This window comes from Barbatula barbatula, assembly GCF_947034865.1.
Source record: "Barbatula barbatula genome assembly, chromosome: 14".
NCBI classification, from domain to species: Eukaryota; Metazoa; Chordata; class Actinopteri; order Cypriniformes; family Nemacheilidae; genus Barbatula; species Barbatula barbatula.
The window spans coordinates 5,305,000-5,331,109 of record NC_136777.1 but is presented as its reverse complement, the minus strand read 5'-3'; the positions used below and the strand labels follow the sequence as shown (position 1 = coordinate 5,331,109).

Genomic DNA, 26,110 nt, shown 5'->3' with positions numbered 1-26,110 from the left:
GATTAATATTGAAATGTTTTCTCTTTGACTGTAATTGTAGTTTTGCAGGCGTGCACATCTGTTAATATACATGTTTGACACAAAAAATGTCCCTTAACTATTCTAATTCACGACTTCCTGCTGTTCACAACTATATAAAAATCTTTAAACATTTAAACACACCCATCAAAAACCTAGCAGCAGAATTAGACTGCCTAGAGACGTAAGTTTATGTTGATTTAATGAAAAAGTTCATTATTTATATTCCTTCGCTCAATGCATAAATAGTTTCAGTTCTGTAAAAAGTTTATACTCATCATAGATAGCAACCTTCACCCTCACATCACATGAACACGAGCTAAATTATAATGCACTTGAACTAGGATTTATGAGAATGACATTGCACTTGCACTCATACGGTGTATAATACGCTAAATCAATGTTTTTTTAAATATTTATGCATCTTTATTTGTCCCGTAAATGAAAAACAATATAACAAAATGTAAATACAATAATAAATATTCAAAGCCAAATCTTTTTACAGACACACACACACATATATATATATATATATATTCATACATAACTACATGTGGTAAAAACCACCTCCGTCCTCAAGAAAAAAATGGCAGAAATAGAATGTGTCTATGATTTCGCATTTATCATTCCAAAGGCATCGGTAACCATAGCGATTCAAATCGCATAGGAATAAATAATGTGTGATCTAAGAGAGTAGTGCACAGCTGCAAATCAAAAACAAACAAATACAAATCATAGTGCAAGTTAAAGTTTCTCATAACACCTGTCTCTTTGTTTTGAAATGTATCCTTAACAAAATATACGGGAATAAAGGTGGTCTGTATGAGAAGCGCCAGCTTCCCATTGGATCATCTTCACGATTCTCATCCGTCTATCTTGGCAGCTATTAAACACAGTCTGACTCACTGCATTTCCAGGGCAACACTGCCCCGACTTAATTTGGCAGAAAATACAAAATAAAACTTAAGTGTAGTTGCAATAAAAAACGTTTTCTCTGTGTGTATATCAAGCATGTCTCAGTGTTCCCTGCGTGTTTGCATGTGTTTACAGACAGCTGATGAGATGCATAGAAACTTAAAGACGAGGAGACCACTGCTGCTCATAAAGGAGAAACGGAGAGAGAGAAAAGTTTACAAGAGCTGATCTCTCATGCAGCATATCCGAGAAACACAGAGCAAGGCAGCTTTCTGTCCGGATTTAAGCAAGTGTGCTTCTTCCAGGGGTGTGTGTATTTTTTCCTTTTGCACAATTCCCTGGCTTCCTGCGCCCTGATCCGCAGCTGGGAAGGAGTGTGGACTGTTGTCCATCGGCACGTGCAGAGGCCTGACATTAAAAGCATGTGTGTCCTCACACCTCTGCCCCCAGTTCAATCACTCCAGTCTCAACAATAGGAACCAGTTTATCTTCCACCTGTACCAGCAGGATGGTCTTATCTATGTGAGACCGACTAACCGGGTCACGGCTGCAAGGCACCCAACGATGAACCACCTACAGATGAGATATAAAAATAAGATATTTTGAAAAACAATATATGAAATGGTAGAATAGGTGATGCACTCACGTGACCCTCCATGCCCTCTAGGGGGCACCACTCTCTCCAGAAGTTCCGTCCGGCTCTCAGTCTCATGCTCTCATCCGGCCACACAAGCTCCTTCCTCTTTGACTGATTCATCGCATCCAACACCTGACTGACATCCACGATCTACACACACAGACACACACGTAAAAAAAATACAAACATTCAATCCAAACAACAAATTCCAGATGCACCAAAAGAGAAACAGCCAACCAGATGCTCACCTGCACTCTATAAGAGATGTCATCCCTCCTCAGACAGGACAGCGACGGATTGTGATGATGATAGTGGATGTGGTGAAGATGATGGTGGGGGTGAGGATGGTGGTCTGTCCCCAGCCCTAAGGCCTCGTTTCCCAGCAGGCCTGCGAGTGCGTGGGCGTGTCTTTTGCAGGGAGGGATGGAGTGGGCAGAGAGGGAGCTGGAGGGGCCGGGCGGGTCGGAGGCAGCAGAAGCATTGGTGCCCAGCCGGAGTTGGAGGGAGGTGGGCAGCGTGCGGAGAGACAGCTGGCTGCTGGAGGAGCGTCTGCAGGGCTCCAGACCCGTCACAGAGGTGCGAAGTGAAGACTGACGGCTGCTGCTGTGCCGATACGAGGACGACTGACTCACCACAGAAGCACGAGCTGGTGACTGTCGCACTAAACCAGACTGTACAGACTGAGAACTCTGACTCATACCTGGAGAGAAAGAGATTATTGTAGGTTACTTAAATTTATTCAGGCCATGACCCCAGCTACATTAATCACAAAAACTATAAACACCCATCACTAACATCCACTCATAACTCCTGAGAAAACAGCTAGAAAGACCCTAGCATCCTTTAAGAAGTTTTTAGGAGTTATAAAGCTTTCAAACTATGCAGAACTAATAGCCTTTCAACTTTGATTCTTGCTTTAAATTGTCCATCATGCAACAAACAACAAAAACATTCAAGAGGTTTTCAATGTTCATACAACAAAATATCAACATTCAAAAGATTCAAAGTTTGTTTTTCTGCACTAAAAGGTTTTGCATATGCTTTGCAAAAATATAATGCAAATAAAGTGTCACAAATTATACAAAAGTTAAAAATCCTGGGTTGCACATATTAACACATTTTAATGAGGCCTTGGCTGGGTAAACAATAATAGTGTGTTAAGCCAGTACGAGTCATGTTTACCTAAAGAATGAGGTGTGTAAGCATGTAGTGCTGTAGGTGCTGAGCTGTGCTGGGAATCACTAGCTCCTGTCCCAGAATTCCCACTGCCAGACGACAGTCCTCCTGCATCACAATCTTCTACATTCCCACCACTGTTACAGCCGGCACCGCAACCTTTACGCAGTCTACATAAAAAGAACAACACTGTTTTTACAATATCAATATTAAAAAAATATTTTTCTCTTATATTCACACACAAACCTGTGCCAAGTGTTAACAATGAAGTTTCGTATGTTGCAGATGCTGATTGGTCCACCAAGTACGTATCCCAGCTGTGGGTGTGTATTACAGTAAGAAGTTGTCAGGGGTGACACATAGATGGGGTATCCGATTGGCTGGTCGCAGGAAGAGTTGATCATGTTGCGTAGCGCTTGCTTGGCGTTCTGAATGCTTCCACGTTCCGGGTTTCTGTTCCGCAAAAACACCAATTCCTGCTGCTGGCCTGCCCACAAGCCACGCACACACTCCTTATTCACCTGAGAACACACAAAACAACAATTTACATAATATAAATATATAAATGGTATTTTCCAATGCATAAAACCTAGCGACTCTCTCTCTTTAACCTCTTCCATTCTGTTTCTCTCCCTCACTTCCCTCCCTCACCTTTATGACCCTGAAGCTGAGGTAGCGTCTGTTAAGCATGATGATCTTATATTCGTTAGTTCCTTCATCCAGCACGTGTCTGAGGGCGAGCAGAGAGGGAGAGTTGGACAGCACCGCACTGCGCCAGGCCGGGTCGCCCTCGTGAGCGATCACAAGTGTCTGCTCGTGAGTCGAGATAGCTTCAAACAACACAGATGACTCCTCGTATTCATCGGGTGATGTGAAATGATCCTGTAAAGACAAACATAATTTCCATTAAAACATATTAAACGTAAATAAGCGAGTAATACTTTGACTGACCAATCAGAACCAAATGAAATTCCAGAAAGTCATTAGAAAAGACTTTACCTCTCTGCAAAAATCACATGATTATAACATATTCAGTACAACGGTGACAAACCATCATCATACATGATATCAATACCCCTGTGTCTCACACAAACGCACACATGTACACCTCTCACCTGGTGCAGTTTGAGTGACATGCGTATTCCAGGCACGACCACCTTCCTCAGCAGTTCCATGTCGGTAAAGATCCATTCGTCTCTTACGGATGAGATCCGGAAATCTCCCTTAAACAAGGCATGCAGCCCATACAGGAATGACTCCAGATTACTGGGACAACGTAAACACACATTAGAACACACACACACAAACCAAGTTGTAAAGTGCATTATGCTAGCTGTGAAAAGTGATTTTGCGCCCCCACCTGGACATATGGTGAGATGCAGTTCCTAGTGCTCTCCTTCCCAAAACGCACAGACCATAACAAAGCAGAACCAACTTAGAGTCTTTTTCACTGTCCAGTGGCTGAGAAAGAGAGGTGACAAGACTGTTTACATCTGGCATTCTTATTCTATCCAGAGACACGAGTTTGTCACGATGTGTGTGTGTTTACCTTCTCTCTACGTGAGTTACAGTACTGAATCCAGCTGAGGTAGACTGAGCAGAAACTGTCTCTAGAGATTCCGGCCAATCTGTGGTCATAGTCCTCATCAATGTTGGGGTTAAAGGTCGGATCCAGGTCCACATAGTTGCGCTCTCCGCAGCTCTTCAGACCTTCGAGAAGGACTTCATTCGCCAGCCACTCCTCCAGTTTAGGAGACGCAATGACGTAGTAAATGATGCCCTACCGACAAATATAAATATAGACACATGCAGATTAGTTGAACAGCAATATAAAAAAATTATTCAGATTTGACCACCTCTAGTCTCAATCTTAAAGCCATTTAGCTTTGGTACAAGATAGAAGAGCTGTATGCTGACCTTGACGTAGTACGTGGTGAGGATTCTACGCAGATCAAACACCTGCAGCATAGACGCTGCGCTGTTATCGGTGATGCTGTAGCCTTCCAGGGCGTATTTAGTGACTAGAACTTCCCATGCCAGCCAGCGCTGGCCGAAGGCAGCGTTAAATGAAAGCAGGTGGGGCAGATGACCAGGTTCACAACAACAGCAGCTTTCATCTTCTTCAACTCCTTCCGTTATGGCCTCTACTTCTCTCTGCTGACAGTACGTCCCTGACAGAGAAAGAAAGAGAAACTGAGTAAGAAAGAAAAAAGGAACTCACTTATTTTCCAATAAACTAGACTCACCCCTGAACTCAAGTCCACGAAGCTGGAAGGTGATGAGTCCGTTGCCGATCTCGACGAGGTGAACAAGAGCGTTGAGGTAATCAGAGGCCAGGATGAAGCAATCTCCAGTGCTGTAGTTTCCCCAGCGGCCCAGCTGAAGATCACCACACAGAGAATGCTGCAGGGAACGCGTCAGGTGCTCGTAGAAGATTGAGTTCAGGTTATTATCATCTGAACCTGCAGAGATGATGACATGAGAGGGGACATGTTTAAAAACTAGACATCCATGAGCAAACAAAACCCCTAGAACAAATCTATGGAATAAAATTAGTTTAAAAAAATATTTTTAAAAGTAAACTGAAGCTATAAGTGTACTAAATTTGTAATAAATACAAATTAAAACTTTGAACTGATTGAATTGAAACAATGATCTATTTACGATCAATCAATGTATTACTAAACGTACTGCATTTTTTTAATTGTCAACCGATGGACATTTTAACTAACAATAAACTAAATTCAAGTTAACAATACAAAAAGACCCGTTAATGTAGTTTATTTATAATGAATCTGGCTGTACCTGGGTTTCTGTCAAGCTGAGAGGCCAGTCTGGTGTTGGAATGATCCACACGCTTAGTACTAAAACAAACAAAATCAGATACTTGAAAACTAAGACAATAAAGAAAACAAGACATAAAAGGTGGAGTATCTTACTTGTATTCTCTCTCCCAGAAACGCACAGGTCTAACATATGAACTGATGAAAATGGCACTGCCGAGGAACGGGTTCAATGGAGTGGAGAACACGGCAGAAACGATGGCCTGAACGAACAACATGGCCGAATCTGAAATATATGGAGTTAAGAAAAAAACTACAAAAAACAATAACACACGCTCGTACAGCTGTACAACACATCAAGGCAAAAACATAGTGCGTTAAGGATACGTGGCACGGCAAACGGTTGGGCGAAGGCGTGGAAGGCAGAGCCCCATGTGATCTGCCACGGAGCAATGTACGTATAAACAAACTTCAGCTTATAAAAGAGCTCCCATAACTGCAAAACACGAGAATCACACCAATCAAATATTATTTATCAATAAATTGTATAATATAATAATTCATCTTACATAAACAAAATGTTTTGAAGTTGTGGCTAAAATACTTTTTTGACTTACCTTGCTGAAGACGATAGACATGACGAAGAGGTCAAGCAGCAACGTCTCAGAAAACTGCTGGTAATCAAAGGTGAAGAACAGGACAGTAAAGAGGACAGTGACGTACTGATATGTTGAACTGCTGTAGGAAGAACGAAGCAGTTTCAGCCCAGCAATAGTTATCATTAGAGCGCCAAACCTGAGAAAAATAGAGAGAGATGGAAATTGAAAGATTGCTTGTATTATGCAAAGTTGTTTATGATAATTCAGGAAGCCCAAGACAGACAGATGTTCAGGTACCATACAGACAGTAAACATGTCGTTGCACTCTGTGTAAAACAGTGATGCTGCATAAAAATCTGCAGTAAATTACTGTGGTGAGCAGGGTGGGAAAGGCGCAAGGCCGGACTTTAGGTGGACTTAATTATTTAATTAAAAGTTTGACCTCACGTTCGACTGCCGGCCATACAAACATAACAAAACACAACATAAACTCCAGGCCTGGTCCTCTCTCCCACTTCCCTGTTATCGCTCCTCTCCTATGCTTCTGGAGCGAGTGAGAGATGCGAGACCGCTGCACGCACGGCTGATGCTTGTTATTACTCACTTGACCGGCCTCGAACCCCGCCCTGCTCACCACAATTACAGTGTAGCATTTTTTTGATGCACTTGCTATTTTTGTTTATTTTCTGAAAGTTACAGATTGCAGCTTTAACAGAAATGAAAGGTGCTGGAGGAGGTAATACTGACTCTGTGTTGAGTTTCCTGGGGCTGGCGAGCTCTTGCGCACTGCTGCTCAGTTCATTGAGCACAACGAGAGGATACAGGATGTTCTTCTCCACAAACACCAGCCACACGTGAGTGCGCTCAAACCACATGACATGGGCGGCACCTGCACGCAAAATACACACTTCAGTACAGTTACTGCTGACTGTATCCCAACAGATCCAGTGTTTGACTTTCCGTTTGTACTCACCCCGGATTTCAAACTGATAGTACTCCCTGGTTTTGAGCAGCGGGTGCGAGAAACAGTACCAGGGTAACTGCTTTCTCATCTGAGGCAACAGGTAATGAGTTAACAGGCCTACTGCCCCCACTAGACCATATAGAACATAGCTCAAAAACGGCTAAGAGAGAAGAGAGAGAGAGAGGTGGAGAGTGAGAAGTGAACATATTTTCATACGCCTTCTTTTCAAGTGTTAATTCAATCTAGTTGAGTCCAAAGCATTTGATATCAGAGCTATTCATGCTGTTTAAAATAGGTGTGATTACCTGTCGTTTGATCGTAATGTTTTACCTGTAAGGCGATGAAGACGGTGCTCACATGAATTGCGAAATACAGAACAGCGATGACGACACACACAATCACATCTGATTGCAGTCTCTCGTTCTATAGCCAGATAGGAACAGATCAACACGGATGTATCATTTGGGACAAAAGTGTGCGCAAATGAGCGCTAACTAGTTTTGTAAAAAAGTTAATGGGTTGCTTACCACAGAATTACGTAGTTTCTCAGGTAAAGGATCCTGCACCTCAGCCAGGGGATCTTCTGGATTTTTCTCTTTAATGTTGGGGAAGACCTTTGACTGCACTAAAGAGCTACACACACAGAACAACACAAACATTAAATCTCACAAAGAAGTCACACATCAGAGTCTGTGCTATGTGTACAGTCAATGCTGAAGGACGTTGTTGGTTTAAATGTCCAATGTGTCATTTTTGGAGGATCTACTGACAGAAATGCTATATAATATAACTATGTCTTCAGAGGTTTATTAAAGACCTTACTTATGAAGCGTTTAGTTTTTCTTACATTTGAATTAACTTTGTCTGTCTACATACATTGCGTTCCCCTTGCAAGGAGTTCGCTATGTTTTTTCTACAATAGCCCTGAACGGACAAACTGCTTTACAGAGCACGTATCGTAAATACGTTTTCTTATTCCGCAAAGAAGCGAAAACGTGACAACATGTTTGTCCTGTGTCAGTTGCCGTAGTGCTTCGAAAGGGAGGGGTGGGGTAAACCGTGGATTGCAATTTGCAACCTCACTGCTTGAACGCCGTTAAAATCTCCATATTGTTCCTTTATTTTCAAAGTAGAAATATTAAATGTAATGCTTTTGTTAGAAGAGATAGCCCCTGATATGTAAACTAGGCAACTTAAATATCCAAAACAGGAACTATCCAAAGACACACCTACGAGAAGATACAAATACTCGAACAGCTCAACGCAAAACACTGACAGCAAGAAAAATACCAGCATCATTGGTCAAAAAAACAAATCCACCCACAGGACTTACATAAGCACGGAGGGGTCGCTGCTCTGGCGACTGAGATGGTACGAAATGGCAACCAACAGCCCACAAAACACTGAGAAAAGTACAGGAATGTGCTGAGGATCCCACGAGTCCTGAAAACCCACACAATGTTCAGTGTGAATGTGCTCAGAATGTACTTTACACAGAAAATCGAACTGCGTTGAGGCAAACTGACATCCGGGGAGAATTAAAAAACAATGAAGAATCACCTTCAAGGCTCCGTAGCAAAACCCGTAGAGCATCGCTACAGTGACGATGCTGCGCAGGACGCTATAGAGAGCCGAGAGCAGACTGGTGCATGCTGTGAATGAGCACAGACGTTACAAGGACAATTTTGCATTTACATCTTCATTATACAATTCATTATACTACAAACACACAAGTTTTACCGTTGCCTCCGAAGACATGCATGTCAAGTTGCTCAAGTAGGTACATGACGAAAGTGTTAATCTGAGGGAGCAGCCCAATGAAGAAGATGATGGGGAAGCACAGGGTGAAAACTACAGAAAGAGAGAGAGAGAGACAGAGAGAGAGAGAGTTTGTAATGCTGGAGTAGTTTAGACTTGTCACATCAGCATTATTTTATCCTTCTCAGCTCTGGCACGCTTTTCACATTCGCAGGAATGCTGAGATAAACCTTACTGCATGCATATTTCAAAAAAAGAGCAAACATGAACTGCTCTATATTCATCTTCTGGGCATTTACGGCCTCTTGTGCGTCAGTGCTTACCGATAAGTAGATCTCGTGCCTGGGACAGCAGGACGGAGCTGGTGAGAGAGACTCCATACAGAGACACTGAACTAGTGCTGCTGTTTACACTCCCATAATGCAACAGCCAGATCAGCCCACAGCAGAGACAGAAATACACCGGCCTGCTGTAGGCGATGATACGGTTATGACCCTACACACACACATGAGATCATGTCTCTTTTTGCAATATTTCCATATAATGTTTTTAGGCTTATCATAATGGATTGTGTATTACGTTATTTGGAGTGTTATTGTGCGTTTGTTACTCACATGTCGGGGGGAGGAAGAATCAGGTTGGACGCTCTGAGTAAAGATGATAAAGATATTTTCATCAATTATGAAATGACAACATTAAAGTGTGTGATTTCCCCTGCGTCTGATGCTTTGCGTGTCACCTAAATGAACGAACAAACTTACCTTCAGTAATGAGTACTGGCAGCTGGCAATCACGAGGCAAAACTGAAAGACCCAAATGTCAGTGAAGAACCCATTGACTAGCATCACTGAACCCAAAAAGGCCACAAGAACCGCCAGAACCACGGAGAGCACGTTCTCTAGAACCTCCCGGTTCCTGACAAACACACACAAATTCATCAGGCTATGCGCTCATACTGTCTAACCCACATACTGTGTATAGGTGTGTGTGTACCTATCAAAGAGGGCCAGTAGTGTGAGTCTATCAAAGTGCAGCCCAACCCAGAGGTGCGGCAAGAGCCAGAATCGGTAGTACTGCTTGGTTTTGAGTGCGTGCGTGTGCGAGTGATTGTGCGCGGAGTCCTGCGTGCAGTGCGGAGCCTCCTGCAGGTCAGGACTGCCATCGACATCGTGCTGTTCCAACAGCTCTGGGTCCATGGAGAGCAGCCGATTTAGTCGCATCTGAGGAAATGAGAACTAAGATGGAGTGAGTTTACACACACATACACTGGGCTTATTGTCTCAGCTGTGATACGGTCCAAACACAAGCTCCATTGAGTACAATACATATTCTTGTACAGTATGATGACACCGCACACAATGTGTGGGAGAACTGTATCTCAATATAATACAGACCAGTGAAGTCAGAGAGTGTGTGCATAAAGAACTGTGTGTGTGTGAATTCTCTAGCACTCACCAGGTCATGGGGGTAAAAACGAACTGAGGTAGAACTGGAGAGGTGGGAGTCTGTCTCCCTGCAGAGAGAGAGAGACATTCCATTGTGTTCTAGAATGAATCTGGAAAATCAGCAAGGATTCTAGGTTTTGGCTGTGTATGTATTATAACTCACCAGAGGTTGTTGGATGCTCGTCTGGTTGCGGGTTCAAAGTTCACCAGGGACATGTTACATCCTCCTTCCTCATAAAGAGGTGGGGTCAGCTTCCCTAAGTTACACAAACACACGAGGTCAGAGGTCACACAAAAAACATCATGCAGGTGTGATACACAGGTGAGACAAACTGCACGTAACTATAACAGACATCTTCAGACGACTCGATGGTGTGCATACCAAAATCATCCTGTAGGCTGGCCACACCCACAGTGGAGGCCTTATCTGGACAGCCGTCCAGCTGCGCACTTCCATTCCTGACCAGCAGGGAGGTGCTAGTGCTCAATACCGTCACCTGAGACGGCGTGCGGGACGGCTGACCTCTGACCTGTGACCCTGAGGCTTGAGATACCTGACTCAGAGCCTCCTGCAGACTGGAGACAAAACATGACAGACAAAAATAGAATGAGATTTTTCAAGGTCACATTTTAGAGAGAAAGGAGGAGGTGGGGGACTCCTGAAGGCGTTATGAAAGATGGACAGGAAGTGTAAAATGAGAGGGGTGCTGACCGGGAATAGAACAGGGCGAGTGTTCAGATTTCACTGCCAAGAGAAAAAGCAAGAGAGACTTCGAAATTGCTTTCATTATTTCTGCATGAACACAAACTAAAAAATCTAATTTATTTACTTAACTATATTATGGAAAGACCTCTGAAATTAGACTAAATACATCTCAACAAAAACCTAAATAAAAAAACACATTTTATTTGAGCTTGTATCAAATATAAAAATCCCACTAGATAGTACAGTATACAACATTCCACATGATTTCAATAAATAATAAGAAATGTAAGCTGTTTGCAAGGACACTCAAAAGTGTGATTCTGAAAGCGATTCTCCAGGTGAGCCGTACCTGAGCGGAGATCCGATGAGAGAGGCAGGGGGAGTGGAGTTACTCCCTGCGTTGTGCCGTCTTCGCACAGCTTGTCGACGGAACGTACTTCTCTCGCGACGGAAAGTGACAGTGTCATCATTTACTGGAGCTGCTGTGAGTAGAGAGAGGCAGTGATCCATTACAAAGCACTTCAGCTTGTAAGAATGTCAAGAGATGCTCATACAAATTAAAACAACACTTTGGAACATTTGCTCATGGGTTCCCCCATGTCATTGATAAGCGCAATTGTCTATTACTAGTATCGTATATATAAGCTGTATAAGGTTCCCAGTGGGCAGCGCAATACACCTGAATATGTTTACTAAGCTGATGGAACCGAAACGGAAACTCCTCTGCAGGCTGGGCTGTTTGAACCGACCCGAACACAGAACTTTAAATGTGGTAGTAGCCGCTTTAGGGCGGCTTAGGAAGCAGTGGAATTTGTCAGGTTAAAGACCATTGCATTTTGAGTCCGCATTTTGCATCCGAAATTTCCGCACTTTAAAAAATAAATACAACCTCAGGTTGGGTCTGGTACAGCTTTCCTGTAACTCCGTAAGAGTGGTAAGAGCATTGCGTTAATTATGCAAGTAAAACATTTCTCAAATTATCGCTGACAAAACCATGTTATTGGCTAAACATGTTAAAAGGAGTATGCCATATTCCTACATTCCTGCTGTAGTCTTTACAATCTTTTTGTTCGGAGCTCTTTTAAACAGGAAGTGCTTAACAATAACTTTTATTATTTCAGGTTCCTTCCACATAATTTTTCATATGAATTGTGGGATCATAGAGGCAAAAAGCAATTGCGCACTGGACTGACACGTGTGAACTTTGTCCTTGATGTGTCTGAACTGATGATTCGTCGCTGAAGTAAAACTTTCTTACAAGAATTAACAAAGATAAAACACAGTGACACTGCACCAAAGGTTTTTTTGGGATTCAGCTATTTTGTGAGTAATAGGACATCAAAATCGTGACCAAACACTAGTGCTGCTGTTCTTTTCACAAAAGAAAAGCACACATTACTAAAAGCTTTCATTTCAAACCCTCTAAACAAGCAGACATACAAATATGCCCCAATGAATCTCACACTTTTGTGCTACCAGACAGAAAAACACAGTGAAAGAGGGAGAACGGACTAATTATTAACCAATAGTGTCAAAGCAAACAGCTGGAGTCCAAAATCCAAATTCTAAACACTTACAGATTCAGGAGCTTATGTATCTTCAACAATTTGAATTTGTTCATTTTCCATGGAAAACAAAAACATTTGTCTACTTTAGATTTTTAATTTCAAGAAATACCTAGTTTGTGCATGTTTGTGCAGTAGTTCTGTATTTCACCTAATCTTACATTACATTGATTTGCCAGCAAAATGTGCAATATGAACATTGTTTGGTCAGTCACTTTCATTTATAATCTGATGGTGACGGAGGAGGTGAGCACTCAGCAAAAACAGTTGGTTAGTAAGACAATTTCTGCCAAAACAACGACTCGTTTTGAGTCAGAACTGTCCCTTTAAGGTGGCGTAAAGCTGTCATAATTTACTCACCCTCATGTTGTTTCAATCTGTTAAAATGTCTTTGTTTGGTTGAGCACAGAGAAAGATATTTGGATGAATGCTTGTAACCAGACAGTTCTTGGCCACAATTGACTACCATAGTAGGACAAATTACAATAGAAATCAAAAGTGCTACAGAATGGTTTGCTTTCCTATATTCTTCATAATATCTTCTTTGTGTTTAACAGAACAAAGACATTTATAAACTAATGGTGGCCAAGAACTGTTTGATTACAAGTATTTTTCCAGATATCTTTCTCTGTGTTCATCAGAACAAAGAAATGTATGCAGGTTTGGAACAACATGAGGATGAGTAAATAAAGACAGAATTTTCATTCTTAGTGGAACACAAAGATACACATTAATTAGTTGGACAATTTTATCCAAATATTTTATCCGTATACCTTAAGTCTGTCATACCACAATGTGTGCTGTGGGGACAAACCCACAACATTTGCATTTCAAATGCAATGCACTACCAAATGAGCTACAAAAACACACACTACAACGTCTCTCTACGGAGCCGATGAGTCCATTAACCCTGCAGATCTCTCTGATGTAGAATCAGCAGGCTGTCAGTGCAACATTTCATTAATTCTGCAGGGGTTTGTGGGTCACAGCTACATCGGCCAAATGTTGCATTAACTTCATGCCTCCAAGCAACAAACTTGTTAAGTGATGGCTACATAACATCTTCTGTCCAACAACTTAAAGGATTAGTTCACCCAAGAACGAACACTGTAATAAATACACAAACTGGTGAACCTAAATGTCTCACCCTTCGAATGATTCACCATGACATCAGTACTTGACCTCACAGGCTTTAATGAATAAGTGCATGTACAAGCACTCAATACAGTCAAAGTTGTGCGGTGTGTGTGTGTGTGTGCGCACGCGTGCTTACCACGTGATCCTGTCGCTGGGTCTTGTGTGTGACTCAGGGTTATAGGACAAGGCAGGCTGTTCCTGGACCGGGTCACTGACTCAAGTTGAGAAGCTCTTCCCAGTAGTGACGCTGCATCCAACACCTCGCCCTCTTTTGCCTCCAAGTCAGACTTGGAGGTCGTAAGGGGTCTGGAACTTGCTGGTGCCCCCAAAAGATGGGAGTCATTAAGGCAAGCCGTCGTGCTGCTGTCCAGGCTCAAAACCCGGGCGTGAGTTCTAGCGCTGCCCGTACTAGGAGTGCGACGTGAAGCTCTGCGTTTTCCCTTCTCTCTTTCTTTTTCCTTATCCTTCTGACTGTGCATTTTGGCCCGCAGGGCAGCACGCCGATTCTCGGGAGAGGGGCAGGAGTGGGGTGTGCTGGATGAGGAGTCTGTGCTGAGCTGGTGGGTGGAGTGCAGGCTGGAGGCACAACTAAGTTCACTCTGGTCGCTGGAGTCGTCTTCTCCTTTCACGAACACCGCCGAGCGAGGCTTTGTCAGGCCACGCCCGCAAATGTATTCCCGGTGCCTGCTGGCGTCAAAACTGCTTGCTCGCTGCTTACCGTTCCGTCGACGACCGCTGCGGCTTGCGCCGGATGAAGAGGCAGCCCTGTGAATAAGATTGCCCGTTTTGGGTCGCACTTTGTCTGGCTCCGCCTCTTTGTGCTGGTGGGTGATGACAGCAGAGACATCTGCGCTAGTCCTTGACCCCACCTCCTGAGTCCCCTCCTCCTTCTGGCCTTCTGAATTTGAGGAGTTGGGGACATCAATGGAGGGCAGTTTAGTGGCAAGTTCATTGGCATGGGGATTTTTATTAGCCTCCCCTGAGGCCACACTAGAGTTCCGTGGATCACAGTGTCCTGGCATCCCTTTCTCGTCACCAGACAGCGACAGCAGGCTTTCCACATGTGTTGAGCTGGTCTGCTCACTGTGTAGGCTGCTCAGGGTGCTGTTAGTATCCCTATCCGTTCCGCTACAGTAGCTCTCGGTGGAGCCGCTACTGCGTGTGCTTAAACTTCGCAAACTTTCAGCACTCCGTCCACCTTTTCTTGCCCGACTCCCCTGAACAGCCCCTGATTGGTATAGACCAGATCCCCCTTCCCCAGGACACTCCTCTTCCCCCGCCTCCCGGGAGACAGACCGTGATATCCTGCAGCACTCTTTCTGAGATGACCTGTGACATACCGTTCCTGACGTGCTAGGAGTTCCAGAGTCTGGCTGCTCGGAGCTCTCCGTCACCCTCTGTGACTTGGAGGCCTCCATTTCGCACACAGGATCCAGTCCTCCCCTGCGTGGTGGAGGATACAGGCTGAACTCAGGCATCGAAGGATCTGGAAAAGCAGACCCAGCAGAGCTTGAGGTGCGAGGCAATCCGCGTGGGCGAGATGACTCTTTGCGGAAGGATTGTGAGTGGGTGGAAAGATGGGCAGTGATTTCTGTATCGCATGAGGATAGAGATTGGCTGAACGGGTGGGGGGTGGAGCCATAGAGGTCTTGAGCCAGTGAGGTTGATGGCTGCATGGAGGCGAAAGAGTCGTTGGATATGAGGCAGAACATCTTTGGGTCCGACATCAAATCTAAAGAAGGATTAAATAACATTGTTAAGAAAAATAAACAAGCTTACAAATGGCTTATTTAAAGGTGCTTATTCACATTCAACTGGGAAAATGCATGTTAAACTGATAATTCAACCAAAAATGACAATTCTGTCATAATTTACTGTGTCACCCTCTTAACATTTCCAAACTTTATTACTTCCTTTATTTTGAAGAACACAAAAGTAGATATTTTGAAGCAAGTTGGTAAATGAACAGCACTGGACCCCATGCACTTCTATTGTCTGGGCACAAAACCAATGCAAGTGAATGGGGGTCAGTTAACAACATTCTTTAAAATATCTTCTTTTGTGTTCTGTGAAAGAGAGAAAGTCATACATAATTGTATAGACTTGAATAGACAAAAGAGGGTGTGTAAATGATGAAAGAATTTTTATTTTTGGGTGAACTATCACTTTAACACTCAAAACCTTTCTTTGGGATAGATTGCAGGCATTTGAGTCTAAGACACACCAGTCACCACAATAATAAGAGAAAGAAATCACTTTTAAGCAAATAAACACTGATGAAGTATTAAAAGCTGATGCAGTCATCTGCTAAACTCAATTTGATCTACATTGTGCACACTAACCAACTTTCACAAAAACCACACTGTCCAGGAGGTCATTACTTATGTGCTTTAAAAAGTCTGAGCTAAAATGCAGTGCTGACATAACCTTTCTCTGTACTTTTTTAACTAATGACCACCTCATCGCTCACAAAAAGCCTTTATACTAGACCTTTTGGTTTGGAGAGACCAAATTGGAGGTTTTGTAGTTTCCAGTAAAACAAAACCACAGAAAATAATCTGAACAGCTGAGTCTCACTTCTGCTCAGGACAAAAATATCTGTGTCTGTGACTCTGAGAAACTCATATAATGCCCCTTTAGCTCATTGTGAACCAGTTTACAGTAAAAATGCAGATGTCACATATGGTGAACTTATTTTTTTAACTAGATCAATATTCAACTTTGTGTACAGTTTCTGCAGGCTAATTTGTATTACATTATGCTATACATCATTATTTAAGATTCACCTTGGTCATGACTGCAACTTGGAGCCAAACTCAAGCTGATGTCATCAGGAATCTTTCCAATTCCTGCAAAGAGACACAAAAGTTGTATTACTTATTCATTGACTTTCTGACACATCATCTATGTCTGCTGAAAAACTCATCTCTGATTTTAAACACCTCTATTTATAGCCCCAATACACCTGTCTCACACTTATGTGTCCTTTCAGTTTGTAACAACTTATAAAGTCATAAAACTTCTAGGGAACAATCTGTATTTTCTCTGCTGAATGTCAGGCCTGTCTCTCATAGCTCTGTAAGATGTGCTCATATTAACAGGTTACGGTATTTACACTGTCCACGTGTGCAGTGCGGTAGTGAAGAAGACCAGCTACTTTGCTGAACTCAGCAGAAAACCTTTAAAAATTCCCTCGAGACCAATTTACAGACACAGTCTTTTGCTACACATAATGGTGCAAACTACAAACCTATAGTTTAACATAGAAGACCTGATGCAAAAGTCTCTTTACTTTCTGTATAGAGCTGTGATTCTGTTATGCGGCAGAAGCACGGTCAGTGTGAAGATTTTATGTGCATATGGTGCTGCAGTTACACTGCAGTGCTGCTTACGTAAACTTCAGTTCTGCTAGTTTACAGGAGTTCATATGCATAAAAAAGATGATAAGACAGTCCAAAATCTCACTGTTGAAAATGTTTGAATTCTGCATTCTTTAAAGTTAAATAATGTCTCTAAAAATGTTATGAATATTAAGCTTCAACTTTTACTAAACACAAACAAAGGTGGACAAACACGCACTGCAGCAGATGAGAGACATTTGGAAACTTGTTTTTACACGCTAGATTTTAACAAATTCATAAATACATTACTGGACTGAAGAAATAGTTCACCCGAACATGATCTCAAATACCCTTTGCACTTGCATGAGGTCAAATATACTTTTATGGTACCATGTGGTCATTTTTGTAAGTATGTTAATTGAACAAAAGGAAAGATCAAAAACTAAATATATAAGGCAGAAACAAACAGCCAAAAAATTAAAGCCTCACGTTTTGTTGTGACTGGGCCACCGTGGGATGTTATCTGTAAAGAGAGAGAGAGAGACAGAGAGAGCAAGAGAGCAATCAATGAAACAAGCTACAGTGAGTCACTTACATGATGTTTGTGACTTCCAGTCACTGTTACTAATTTGGCACACACACAGTAACTAATTTAAGTCACATGACACAACTGAAGCAATTAGAGCTTGTTTACAGTCAGAGTTTCTGGTTTATGACTTTAATTAAACCAACGGCTTCTGATCGAACACACATACACAGTATGGGACAAGCAGTTTTATTCCAGAACACCCTTGAGATTTCACCATTTATAATATCAGCTGCATTTACTGCAGTGCTGTCTTCAAAGGAACAGTTCGCCCAAAAATGAAAAGTCTGTCTTCATTTTATTCACCCTCAAGTTGTTATTGACTATATGGTCAAGTTAAGTCAACTTTATTTATATGGCGCTTTTAACAATTTTCATTGGTGCCCAAGAACTGTTTGGTTACAAGCATTCTTTCAAATATTTTTTGTCCGTCAGAACAAACACATTTATACAGATTTGGAAAAACTCGAGGGTGAGTAAATGACAGAGTTAGTTTTTTTGGGTGAACTGTCCCTTTAAAGACAGACAGACCAACAAAACAACTTAGTTCAGATATCAGGAAAAAATAAGACAAGAGTTCATGGGATTGCAGACTTTACACAATTATGGGACTACACACTTTTATCAGTAACCCATGACCTTTGCAATGCAAAGCAATGCTCGAGCAGTTGAGCTACATGAAACAGACCTGATGGCTGGAGTCCATCCCTACATATGAGTTTCGTGAACTACAGTCGACCGGTGGCGTCTCCTCTCGTGGAAAATCAGACATCTCTATTCCACCTCCCGGATCCCTGCAGACACACACACACACAGAAAGAGAGAGTAAGGTTTGTTACCTAGCAACACACTAACAGAGGAACAGTCCCTGAGGGCTTCGGGACGTTAATGATGTCATTTAAGATCAAACCCGCAGCAGACCGGGCGCCTGCATAAAGGAGATGATATCTAGTGTCTGATATCTGCCGGTCACTAAGCAGATATAAATTTTAAGAATGACTAATATTGATAGATAAGCATTACATTTTAAAGGGGATTATTTTGACATAGTAGGAAAAATAATTGTGGCCAACGCATAACACCAATATGTGAGAAATTATAATCCCACATACATACAAAAACTCACCAACCCACAGCTACCTTTCAGCAAATCATTTAGGGTCACCATCATATCACAAAATTAATATTCATGAACCGAGCCGGGTCTGCCACGGTTTGTGAGCTGAGCCCCAGAGCGAATGTAGACCCCTGGGAATAATTTATTCAATTTTAAAGATTTAAAGGGATCTTTCACCAAAAAAAAAATGTAATTTTCTAGTTATGTCATTCCAGACCTGTTTGACTTTCTTCTGAAGAACAAAAAAGAATGGTGGTACACTGTTTGGACACAAAACTACTGAGACATCTCTCAAAATATCTTCTTTTGTGTTCCACATAAGAAATTCATACAGGTTTTGTATAAAATGTATTAAATGATAGGTTTTTGGGGTGAACTATGCCTTCAAAATAATATTAATGTATTTAAAACTGTCATGTATGGCGAGATCTAAAACATGTCATTTATTTTATGACATTACTGGTAAATAATCAAAGGTTTCCATGGTACCGTTCAGCAGAATCATATAGGTTGATGGGTGAATAAGGATAACACTAGCTCTGTAGCTCAAGGCCTGTGAGCAGAAATAGCATTCATTTACCCAATTAGTGCCGTCTTACCTCGCACTGACACAGACAACAAGAAATGTCCCACCAGATGTGTTTGTGTCATGGTTTCTCCATTTAAAACCCTCTTCACGCTTACGTACACATTAAAATGTGCAAAAACATGTTTGTGTGGTCTAACGCAAAAAAGGGTGTAGTATGTAGTAAAAGGTCACCAAAATGCTTTGTTCATGATTTGAGTAAGTGTGTTCTGACTCTGTCAGCAATGCTATCTCTTGTAGAAAATGTGCACCATCAACCATTTTTTCACCTCTGATAGTTTGCAGACCCTTTCTGGCTCTATGTTCATCTATCTTTAAAGTTGTATTCTGGTCCTCCTGATGAACTCACCCCTTTCCCTCCTCCCTTTTTCTCTCTCTCAGTGGGTGATAAATAGATTCAGCATGACAGCAGATTAGCACTCAGAAACATGTCTACCACTGAGCACCAGCTATGTTTTCAAATCAAAACTTTTTAAGGAGATGAAATAAAAACTCTGAGCTGACTCAGAACACTCCTGAACTGACTCAATGCCTTCCCTGTACCGATTCAATGTTCGGTTCATAATATTAATATTGTTAAATACTTATAGAATCCATTCATAAATGGACATAAATTATTCTTACCCAGGGCCGTTTGAGTCTTCCTGCCGAGTGTTGGTACCCTCACGTTGATGCTCCGCCCCCTGACCCCGCCCCTCACTTCCTTTGGCACGCAGCTCTACCACCTCACCTTCATCCAGTGCAGTGTGCAGGCGGTAATTCACTGCCTTCAGCAGTCCGAACATACCGGCTATCACGCCACAGTAGATACCCACGATTACCATGGTAGGGGGCAAGGCCTACAGAGAGGGAGAATAAGAAAGAGAAACAACATGAGATTTTTTAAATGAACCAATATTTATGATTTCGGGTTCTTCTATGTGTGATCCTAACCCCTAAGTCTATATTTTCCTAAACATTTAAGTGATAAATTCCAAACCTGTATTTCTTTGTTATGATTAACACAAATAAAGATATTTGGATAGATGTAAGCAACTGACATTTCTGTGACTACCATAGTAGGAAAAACCTTTCTGTTGAACTCAAAATGAGATTTAGATGAGATTTGTTTTGAAGAATTTAAGAAAGCCAACAGTTCTAGGGCGCCTTTGACTACCATTGTTCCTACTATGGTAGTCAATGATGTCCCAGAAATGTCAGTTGCAAAGAAATTCAGGAGTATCCCTTTAAGGGTCACAAGATTTTCCCATCGGTTTCATTGGGGCAGTGATACGCTCATGTTTCAACCCTATCAACATCCTTCTGTTATATATTTATCATATGTAAATATAGGAGCCTGTGATACAGAGTTACAGGGTTATGAAGAGAGGCAGCCTTATTTCAATCACAACCGGAGGGCTGCAGCTATAAACAGCCTAGCAATGAACGGGCATCTGTGTCTCTAATCTGTCTCCCAGCACCACACAACCCCAACACACATCTTCATATCCGAAACACATCTCCCTGATTGACATCAAATACCTGTAAAACTCTGGGAGGAACATAAAATGCTCGCTTGTTGTAAAAATGGCACTTTTGTGGAACTGTGTGAAAAGTGTTTAGCTGTGATTGAAAGGCAATAAAAGTACAGTAACTGAATAATACCTTGATGGGTGAATGGATGTGTGCGGGAAGTTAAATATGGATCGCAGTCATACATTAAGGGGAAAGCTCACCCAAAAAATTTTAATTCTGCCATCCTTTACTCACCCTCAGGCTGTTCTAAACCTGTAAATTTGTATTGCTAAACACAAAGGAAGATATTTGAAAGAACCAAACAAGTATAATCCGCTATTTACTGCCATAGTTTTTATTTTCCCTACTATGGCATTAAATAGGGAATGACATCTGTTTGGTTACGGACAGCCTTCCAAATTTATTCCTTTGTGTTCAGCAGAACAAAGAAATGTATACAGGTTTAGAACAACCTGAGGGTGAGTAAATGATGACATCATTTTCATTTTTGGGAATTTTCAACTATCTCTTTAAAATGCAAACCTGATAATGTCACCAGTTCTCAATCTGTATAAAACATCTAGCACACAGACCTGCCCTGACACCCTTATAGGAGGACTTCATATAATTATTATGGTGACTATTATTTCTTTTTAACATAGATCGCAAACAGGACCTTTTCACAATGTTGCTAGAATACGGATGGAAAAGATGCTGAATATTTAAAGGTTTGGACTTAAATAACCAAAATAAATTTTATTCTGGTGAGTTTCAAGTAAAAGGATCAGAAACCACTAGACCCATTAATGGATGGTCAAGGAAAGCACAACAGCCACATCGGACGCAAAACATGATGATGCAAAACCAAACCCCAATCAAAGCATAAACAAAAACATACAGGCAGAAGTGATCTGACCAAGCTGTCATGTCTACAGATTACAAAAAGTAGTGCATGGATAAGATATATAATGATAAATGATGTAGATAGATAAGAAGAGATAAGATTCTCCTGAAAGACAATTTCCATAACAAATATCATTGTGAATCAGCTGTTTATCATAAAACCATTACGAAATTTAATAATGTAGTGTGTTTTGGGCCTTATTCCAGTAGGGTTTAATGGTGTTGTATTGGTTCCCATCCGCCAGATAACATCCCACCAAAAGAACACAACAAATACCAGTAGAGACACAGAAGGGATTATAGTTTCTATTAAAAACTAATAAAATTCGTGTAGAATTTTCATGACGGTTTCAATTGTTTTTATCAGGATGATAAATGAGAAGATAATAGACAGATAGATGGAAAGGTACATACAAAGACGAGTAGAAGGGGGAGCGATGAGGAGGCATTAAAAAGGGGATAGTGAGGAAAGAGAGAGATGGAGAGGACACGGATGCAGACCCGGAGGGCTAAGGGTGGAGGCACGAACATAACGGAAAACGGACGGCTGAATCTCTCACCATGTAGAGCGTGAACGGGAGGCAGAGGAGCAGCAGCCACAGGTAAAGGTGAAGCGCGTTCACAAAGGTGTTCTGGTGCGGGTCGTAGTACCATCCGCCCGTCACCGAAGCCCACACGCCCTGCCTCAGGATTTGCAGGGTCTGAGACCCCATTTTTACCCCCGTCCCCTGTCTAGCCGTCACGGAGTACGACACACGGCGCTGGCCCTTCGAGCCCCGTCGTAGCCATCTTCTTCTCTGCGGTCCTCCAGCGCTGCGCTTCCCGTCCCGTCGTGCCCTGCGCGCCTCCGCTACTCGCGTATGTCTCGAGCAGAGAGCAACGTCGCACACTCTGTAGAAACGCGTTGTTCTGCAGCGCCGTTGTGCGGCGAAAAGAGAGCATCGACGAACAAAAACATTACGCTATTAAAAGAGCTGTGATTTTTTTCATAACAACGTTTTTTCCTTCCAAATAATGATTAAATAAACTGACCACGTGTTTTCATTTGTGAATCAACATTTTTCGAAAGGAGGTTTGTATTGTATGTCAGAAATGTTTTCCGCAACATTTGTAGACTAGGCTACGGTTAAGTATTAATGTCGCGCGCGCACCCCGGTAGACAAAAATGACATCAGGGCTGATTGAAACTGGGTCGAGCTAATTGTTACAGTTGTTGAACCAACACAGTTTTACTCAAAATAAATTTGGTGGCTATTGGTCTATTTTAATTCACGGAATACAAAAAGCAGTTCACGTTTGGATTTGTTCAGAATCGCAAAAGGAGCGCTTCTCCGTACCTCCATGAGAGGGCGCTGCGCACTTCATAATGTCTATCGGTTTAGTTTTTATCAAAGATCATTTTGTGCGAGTACAACAAAACGTGCAAATACTGGGCTTTAATTATCATTAAAAAATACTCATTAAAAGCACACATGGAAAACCAGATAACTAACAGAATTTATTTTCATTCCAAATGAAATGTCAGCTTCCAACAGTTTGAGCCTGTGGCACAATAAACTCAGTAACGGTGAAATTCAGTCAATAAAATCCAGACAATTATTTTTTCTTATTACAAAGTATATACAGTAACCATAACACAGTCCTGAGATGTTGTTTGATGCAGTACTTCCAACATTTAATCAGTGTTGCAGGTATCTTCATACTGTGACTTTATGAAGTATCAAATGTGTGTTTAATTCACTGCAGACGAGCACGTTTCTCAGGCGGTGGTTTGTTGGGTGTAGGCGGGGCTGCCCTGGCAGGTCCAGGTGGGGCTGGAGGTTTTGTCTCTCTCTCTTCTTGTGGCTTTACTGTCTCCTGTGGCACCTCTGGCTCTTTCTTTACCTCCACTATTGAAGGAAAATGCAACGCATTGATGAATTCTCATATCGCAAAACAAATTTGAATAAAGAACGGAATGTAGGACTGTGTGTTTGTCTACCTGGGACAGGCTTCTCTCCTGGTTTTGGCTGAAACAGAAAGAGACCAAATGAGTGAACTTTTCAGAAAACAGTAAGAAATTTTTATTTCGTCTTCGTAATACCTGATAGAAAGTAGGTGGAAATTTATTGCGTAAGTCCAATAGCAGCGTGTCAACTCTTTGCCTCTGGAACAATGAACTGGGCTCTTCTTTCCGCTTTGTTTTAGGCTTTACCTTCTCTATTATCACAAACACAACACAATCAAATGTAACATCTCTCGATATGTATAGCCGTTCTTTTTGAGAACTGTTTACTCATAATGCTGTATGAGTGTACCTTTCTCCTCCTGGTCTTTAAAATGCCACCAGTAGCCTTTTGATGGGTGGTACCTGCAGAACGACATTGCCTCATCAAACGCTGATTGGATCCCATGCACTGCCGAGAGCTGAGACACATCCAAAAAAAATGTTATAGTTAATTTAAAATGAAGTTCTGGACATTTATGTTTAAGAGGTTGCACTAAAGTAAGTGCATGTGTCAAGTAAATAAATGTGATTTATGCACACACCGCTCTGGAATTGATGACTGATCCGAGGTCAGGTGCCTGATACACCACTCCAGCTATGATGTAGTAGTCAGCAAAGGGGATCACTGCAGAAAAATTGACAATGAAACAGAACAGCGAAAAGTATTAGACCATTTTTTATATCATTGACTTCTCACAGATTAATTTAAAATACATTTTAAATAACCAAGAGATGAAAACTGAACCCGATCATATTATGCAAGATCTATCTGTGTATTTAAATCCAAATAAATAGTCTATCCTCTTACCACTTTTTCAGAATGTTAGTTTCATGTTATGCTGTAGATGCAACAAAAGGACAGCAACACAGACAGTGAAAGAAAAAACAGTGTGTGTCAGTGCAAAAACTTACCTTGTGTTGGCGACTGTCTTTGTTGCTTTCTTATGATGTACAGAATTGGCTCCTGAGCATGAAGCAAAATATATTCCACACCCACCATCTGACTACACACAAATCACAATGATCATACAAACATCGTCATCATCATCATCATCATCATCATTCAACTATGCTGAATTATCTTTATCTATTAGTAAATTAAACTGTGTCAAATAGTAAAAGAACGTTACTAAGGGTGTGGAATGTGCTTACTTGAGGTGATCCAGTGTTAATCTCTGCATCTTCACCACCTCGTTATTGCAGGTGCGATCATAGAAAGGGTTGCTCCTCTCAGAAAAATACTCCAGTACATTGCTGGGGTTCAGGATGGGCACCCAGCCACTGTCTACCCACGAGATGCCTAGCAGGTTATCTGTCAAATATAAACATGCTAATTATGTGCAAAGATACAGAAATAAAACAAACACAAGAAAGCATACACAACGAACCGCAACAACACTGCTAATGGGTAATAAGATAGATGCTATTTTACAACGAACCACAACAACACTGCTAATGGGTAATAAGATAGATGCTATTTTACGCACAATTTAGTTCAACATATAAACAGATAGACCATTAATTAATACATCCAGTTAAATCCTCTAATAATGATAATAAACAATAGAATAATAAGTTATAAACTACCTCTTAAATCGACCGACGCCATCTTCACGAACGGGCGCAGGTTGATGACGCATGACCGTGGTGTGTCGATGACGTTCCTTTCAACGTAAGGTTTTTCTGGTAAGAAATCTATGAGGGGGCTAGCAACGAAATGGTTTGTGTTTATTTGTAAAAATAGATGTATTGAGGATACACCGATCTTTCCCTTTCAAACTGTATTTTACCACTGCTTACAGATTGGGCGTTTTAATATTGCATTAAATTATATTGCTTTCCATATTTGGATATCCCCTAAGAAAGCTGTCCTCTAGCGTTCGAATGTTTTCACTCATACTCAAACAGTAATATTAAATATATTTGATATTTGAAAGAGTTAGCCTTTTTACATTTTCTTTTAACAAGAATGCCGGCAACGGACCTAAATAAAAAAATAAAACTGAGAGAACAATTCATTAGATGGGACAAATATCCATGCAGGCACAATCTTTTTCAAGATTTTAGCGTAGGAGTACACAACATCCAACAAATCCAAATGCCAAAATGCTTTAACCTATCAAAAGATGGCGGTATAGATCACGTAGCAAACCATTTGTTCTGACCTATATGTACAAACTTAGCGAATGTAGCTTTGCAGCGAAGGTAGATGACTACTGGACTACAGAGAATAAGATGCACTTTTCTCCAAAATGTTCAATGGTACTCGGGTGGCCTTCTAACTTTCACCTAGTTGTTTAGGCTAGGCACGAATTACCGCAATCACGATCGACACACCCAGACGCACTACGGCCGTACCAGAAATGTCCAAAACACGCACTGCACACACCTGT

The 26,110-nt window shown here is 41.6% G+C and overlaps 2 protein-coding genes across 6 annotated transcripts; both read right to left on the bottom strand.

The window, feature by feature from the left end:
- Positions 1–428: 428 nt before the first annotated feature.
- On the bottom strand, positions 429–22,664 carry pcnx1 (pecanex 1). Of its 4 annotated transcripts, none has more exons than XM_079473069.1 (36): positions 22,291–22,664; positions 19,958–20,172; positions 18,319–18,424; positions 17,534–17,567; positions 16,490–16,552; positions 13,840–15,435; positions 11,351–11,483; positions 10,678–10,871; positions 10,459–10,552; positions 10,306–10,363; positions 9,844–10,085; positions 9,612–9,765; positions 9,465–9,497; positions 9,174–9,345; positions 8,833–8,943; positions 8,653–8,744; positions 8,426–8,535; positions 7,620–7,725; positions 7,423–7,515; positions 7,102–7,252; positions 6,876–7,017; positions 6,147–6,324; positions 5,917–6,025; positions 5,686–5,815; positions 5,552–5,610; positions 4,993–5,208; positions 4,664–4,917; positions 4,296–4,526; positions 4,107–4,207; positions 3,862–4,012; positions 3,398–3,628; positions 2,993–3,267; positions 2,753–2,916; positions 1,819–2,270; positions 1,580–1,720; positions 429–1,506 (listed from the first exon to the last, which is right to left on the bottom strand). In XM_079473069.1, exons 1-36 carry the CDS (start codon positions 22,441–22,443, stop codon positions 1,366–1,368), a joined length of 6,885 nt encoding a protein of 2,294 aa, XP_079329195.1. In that variant the 5' UTR covers positions 22,444–22,664; the 3' UTR covers positions 429–1,365. The 4 variants fall into 4 exon arrangements, with proteins under 4 accessions (XP_079329195.1, XP_079329197.1, XP_079329196.1 ...); XM_079473071.1 differs by having other exon boundaries at positions 9,844–10,070; XM_079473070.1 differs by having other exon boundaries at positions 11,351–11,480.
- Positions 22,665–23,041: 377 nt separating this feature from the next.
- On the bottom strand, positions 23,042–26,110 carry med6 (mediator complex subunit 6). 2 transcript variants are annotated; one of them, XM_079472510.1, is made up of 9 exons: positions 25,883–26,102; positions 25,305–25,423; positions 24,870–25,029; positions 24,630–24,721; positions 24,260–24,342; positions 24,028–24,136; positions 23,814–23,929; positions 23,712–23,739; positions 23,042–23,619 (listed from the first exon to the last, which is right to left on the bottom strand). In XM_079472510.1, exons 2-9 carry the CDS (start codon positions 25,324–25,326, stop codon positions 23,468–23,470), a joined length of 762 nt encoding a protein of 253 aa, XP_079328636.1. In that variant the 5' UTR covers positions 25,327–25,423; positions 25,883–26,102; the 3' UTR covers positions 23,042–23,467. The 2 variants fall into 2 exon arrangements, with proteins under 2 accessions (XP_079328636.1, XP_079328635.1); XM_079472509.1 differs by having other exon boundaries at positions 25,305–26,110.

Bases quoted from the DNA above. Each gene is read 5' to 3' on its own strand.
- pcnx1 (XM_079473069.1), bottom strand. From the start codon at position 22,443: ATGGGGTCTCAGACCCTGCAAATCCTGAGGCAGGGCGTGTGGGCTTCG. The intron at 10,364-10,458 runs GTGAGTTATAAT...CTCTCTCTGCAG, and splicing joins CGAGCATCCAACAACCTCTG to GGAGACAGACTCCCACCTCT. The intron at 1,721-1,818 runs GTGAGCATCTGG...CTGTGTGTGTAG, and splicing joins ACATCTCTTATAGAGTGCAG to ATCGTGGATGTCAGTCAGGT.
- med6 (XM_079472509.1), bottom strand. From the start codon at position 25,326: ATGGCGTCGGTCGATTTAAGAG. The intron at 25,030-25,304 runs GTAGTTTATAAC...TATATTTGACAG, and splicing joins GGCGTCGGTCGATTTAAGAG to ATAACCTGCTAGGCATCTCG. The intron at 24,722-24,869 runs GTAAGCACATTC...ATTTGTGTGTAG, and splicing joins TTAACACTGGATCACCTCAA to TCAGATGGTGGGTGTGGAAT.